At 42.7% G+C, this 4,239-nt stretch overlaps 1 protein-coding gene and 1 pseudogene across 1 annotated transcript in view; one reads left to right on the top strand and one right to left on the bottom strand.

The window, feature by feature from the left end:
• Window positions 1-2,589, top strand: part of LOC109972314 (vesicle-fusing ATPase-like) — a 10,587-nt gene extending 7,998 nt beyond the window's left edge. The window contains 5 exon segments of the mRNA XM_020621076.1: window positions 298-389; window positions 1,066-1,199; window positions 1,528-1,639; window positions 2,172-2,227; window positions 2,391-2,589. Of these exon segments, the coding sequence (XP_020476732.1) occupies window positions 298-389; window positions 1,066-1,199; window positions 1,528-1,639; window positions 2,172-2,227; window positions 2,391-2,412 (416 nt within the window). The 3' untranslated portion in view covers window positions 2,413-2,589.
• Window positions 2,590-2,601: 12 nt separating this feature from the next.
• Window positions 2,602-4,233, bottom strand: LOC109972297 (protein lifeguard 1 pseudogene; annotated as a pseudogene).
• Window positions 4,234-4,239: the final 6 nt, after the last annotated feature.

Genomic DNA, 4,239 nt, shown 5'->3' with positions numbered 1-4,239 from the left:
ATTTTATTTACACCTGTCAGCTAAAACAAAATGTTTACAAAACTTCCAAGACTTATTTTCAAATGGCCAGCTGTTATTTGTTTGTTTTTTAAAAACTTTAAATTGTGTTCATGTTCTGGCAATAAACAGTTGTTTAATAACATGCTTAACTGTCTGGTTTTCACAAATTTTATACAGGAGCAAAAATCTGCCTTAAACCTAAAAGCAATTTTAAGATTTAAAGTTATCGTGATAATTATCGTTATCGTCTGATATGGAAAATTTTATCGTGATAATTTTTTCAGCCATATAGCCCAGGCCTACTGCTGGACTACATCCCCATTGGTCCTCATTTCTCCAACCTGGTCCTTCAGGCTCTGCTGGTGCTGCTGAAGAAAGCTCCACCCAATGTCAGAGGTCATCAGACCTATATTCATATGGTTACTATACTGTTGTCAACAAATGCTATGACAAGACCAAAACTAACTGAATAATTGCTTCTGCTGACAAGTATTGCCAAAACTGATATGTCTTATTTCTCTGAGCCGTAGAGCTCCATTTAAAATGTACAAATAAAACAGTCTGAAAGAGAACAGTTACTCTTTGGTTGAATAGGCCACCACCGAACAACCTGTGGAGAGGGATCACAAGAAGATGTGGCTTTATTTAAATGGGTCACAAACAACAGCAACAGCAAAAACTGAAAACCACTGCACCAGGGCACTACTGTAAATGTGTATTAATCCATGGATGAAAACGGTTCCCAAAATTGTTCACAAAAATTAAACTCCCGTTTACTGCAGTTTTAGTCATGTTGGCTAGAAACTACAGTCCTCTAAGCCTATTTAAAAAGTAATATATTTGTGACAGGAAATAACAAAATATTTCTTTTTTTTCTGACAGTTTGTCTTTCCTGTTTTTGTGCAGATTTTGCTTTACAGTTTTATTGTGTCAGTAAATAACTGGATTAACTTAGTGTGGCAAGCTTTTAACTTTGAAAGTGTGAAAATCATACCTATTAATATTACTGAATATCTGCGCACATTGCATTTTTTATCTTGACTGGGGAATTTTCCGTATGCATAGGGTCGGAAACTGCTCATCATCGGCACCACTAGCAGGAAGCATGTACTACAGGAGATGGAGATGTTGGACGCCTTCAGCACAACCCATGTTCCCAACATCTCTACTGGGCAGCAGTTAGTCGACGCCTTAGAGGTATAAACACACAACTACATACAGTATGCAGTAAGTCACAGGTGTTCTTTTGAAAGTAGTCCGTTCGGGTGGCACGTGGTGGCCCAACACCATACTAAGACACTTTTTGTTGGGTTTTCCCTTTTATTTGTCACCCATCTGTGCCTACACACATGGCCTGGAACGGTCTGTAACTTTGGTGTACGTGGGGAATAAAATCTAAATTCATTCAAGTAAAACATTTTAAACATAATTTAGATGTGTCCTCACTGTCTGTTTTTGTTTAAATGGCTTATTGTTCAGAGGTTTTAAAGGTAGCATTCAAAATTTTTCCCCTGATGCCTTTGCAGCTGCTGGGAGCTTCACAGTTAAAGAGCGGGCCAGCATCGCACACCAGCTCAAAGGAAAACAAGTCTGGATTGGGATCAAGAAGCTCCTTCTGCTTATCGAGATGTCTCTGCAGGTACAGAACGTTCAGCAGAGCAGATGACACATGATCAACAACAATGCACCCAAACCCTGAAAGTACTATACCAAGAATTTGTACTGAGAAGCTCCTCCTGAGCAGTGAAGAAATGTACTCTGCAATGTACTTTGAGCGGAGAAATTGTTGAAACACTAAGTAATAAAAATATTATTTTATGTGATTATGATCCCAAAGATTGGTCTCACTCTCATATCTGTATGACTCAAAACAAACAATATGTTATGTGTGAATTACTGGTGTTGAAAGTGTTGGTAAGTTTTAACAGTTCAGAATGACCTCTGCTTCAAACAAACAACTTGAGGCAGTTTTCATGACCCTCTTTTATCACGTCTACAGTCATGTCACTGAGGATATTTAGCTACTGAAGTGATTTTGACAGTGGAGCTCCAAAATGGACCAACTGTTTCTGCTGTGACTTCAACTTGTTACTGTTTATACTAGTGTTTGTTTCTGATGTCAGCAGCTGGTTCAAGCTCCTTCTCCCTCTGCTTTCTTTTACTGCCTCTAGATGGACCCGGATCACAGAGTGACCAACTTCCTATCTCTGCTCAGAGACGAGGGAGCGTGAGTACAACCGCTCTGCACAGTTATCTTGCATTTTACTTCGACTACATGTCTGCAGCCTTCACTGATTTAAACCCCTCGTTCTATTCTTATGTTCTGCCATTCGTTTGCTTCTCCTCATGTTCAAGCTCCTTCTCCCTCTGCTTTCTTTTACTGCCTCTAGATGGACCCGGATCACAGGGTGACCAACTTCCTATCTCGTGCCAAGCATAACTTCTACTGGCTCCACTACACCAAATTTGTCCATGAAATATTTATTTCTTTTAGTTTCTGTGTTAAAAAAGGAAAAGGGGCTGTCAAAATGTCCTAAACTATTTTCAACTGCTGACCTGGCAGGGTTATTAGGAGGAATGGCAGACATTACATCCCTTGGCTATGGAATTCCGTTGTGAGCTCCTCAAGCTCTGAAACAACTGATGATACCAAGCTATTGGCCACTCCACTGCACTGTAATTTGGCCACAATGGAGGCACATATATCCACAGTCTCTCTCCTGGAATGGGTCACATTTCTCTCAACTGAGTCAATGGGAGCAACTTGGGGATCAGATTCAACACAAGAAGAACATTGCTGATCAACATGAGCGGGCTCTTCACTAGAGGACAAATGAACAGCTGGACTATCATCAGCAACATGAACACTGTTTAAATGTTTTCGAAAACCTGAATATGTACAAAACTGTCTGCTACAACCACTTTGTGCACATAACTTAAACTTCAACGATGGATAGAAACTGTGCGAGACTCTCAAATGAGATATCAAAGAGTGGCTATTTGCATGCAAACTCCGACAGCAGAAACACTTTAGCATTTCATCATCATCATCAACTTTATTTATATAGCATGTTTATTTTCTAGCAAATATTATAACACATATCTTCTCTAGCACAAATGTCTTTTTTTATCAGACAAAGCTGGTTTACATCAATACTAAACAGTACAGAGAAAAGGGCACGTTAGCAACATTTCATGATAAAGGGAGGCATTCTCTATCTCCCTGCTGTTCTCTCCAAGGTGCAGCCTTATTCACGGGAACGTCCCACAATAGCCAGGATGTAGAGAAAGATGATGATGTCGGTGTAGAGGTTCAGGGCAGCAAAAATGTACTCCTCTGGACTCAGGGACAGCTTCTTGTTGCCCAGGAGGAGCTGAGTGTCAACCGCCAAAAAGCAGGTGAAGAGCAGGGCCCCCAGTGAGGCATAGACGATGTGTAGGATCTTGTGGCGGATGAAGATGCAGAGGATGGAGAAGAGCAACAGCACAATCAAGCACACAAAGAGCACGCCCCAACAGGAAGTGAAGTCATACTTGCTCTGCAGTGAGAACAGGACGACAGTGAAGCAGACCACTGCAGTGATACCCACAGCTATGACAGTCTCTGTGTTATAGAAACTGGCAATCATGCCCACCATGTAGGAGAGGCACAGGGTCAGGATGGACAGTGCAACCAAGTTCCAGGGTTGCTTGTGGCGAAAGTCTCCACAGCAGCTGAGGACAATTAGGACTATGAAGAAGACTGCATAGGACACATAGTATGTCCATGGATTACGTCGCACAAAGTACTTAGCCTCATCGACAAAGGTGAAGATGGCAACAAAGGAGAAAGTGACCAGCAGCTGCACGGTGAGAACCATGAAGACTTTTTGGATGAAGGCTTGTCGGATGTTCTTGTCTTCAAAGCCAGAGGTGGTGAACTCCTCGTTGTCATAGTAAGATGGAGGCCCATCAGCGTGATAACCAGGGCTGCTGGCAAGTGGAATGGAGTCTCCAGGAAAGCTGGGCTGTGTAGGTCCTTGCTGGTAAGGCCCCTGAGGGAAGGGACTGGGGTGAAACCCTGGCCTGCCTGGGTGAAGCCAGGCTGCCCATAGCCAGCTGCTGGTGGGTACGCTCCCCCTGGGGCCTGGCTGTAGTTGGGAGGGGGCACGGCGAAACCTGGCCGAGGGGGTCGATAGATATTGCTATGAAGTGGGTTGGTCTCACCCATATCAGGGTATACACTCGTCTTGGGGAATG

Source organism: Monopterus albus, unplaced genomic scaffold (assembly GCF_001952655.1).
Source record: "Monopterus albus unplaced genomic scaffold, M_albus_1.0 scaffold253.1, whole genome shotgun sequence".
NCBI classification, from domain to species: domain Eukaryota; kingdom Metazoa; phylum Chordata; class Actinopteri; order Synbranchiformes; family Synbranchidae; genus Monopterus; species Monopterus albus.
The sequence above is the reverse complement of the archived record's forward strand: the minus strand, read 5'-3'. Positions and strand labels throughout refer to the sequence as shown.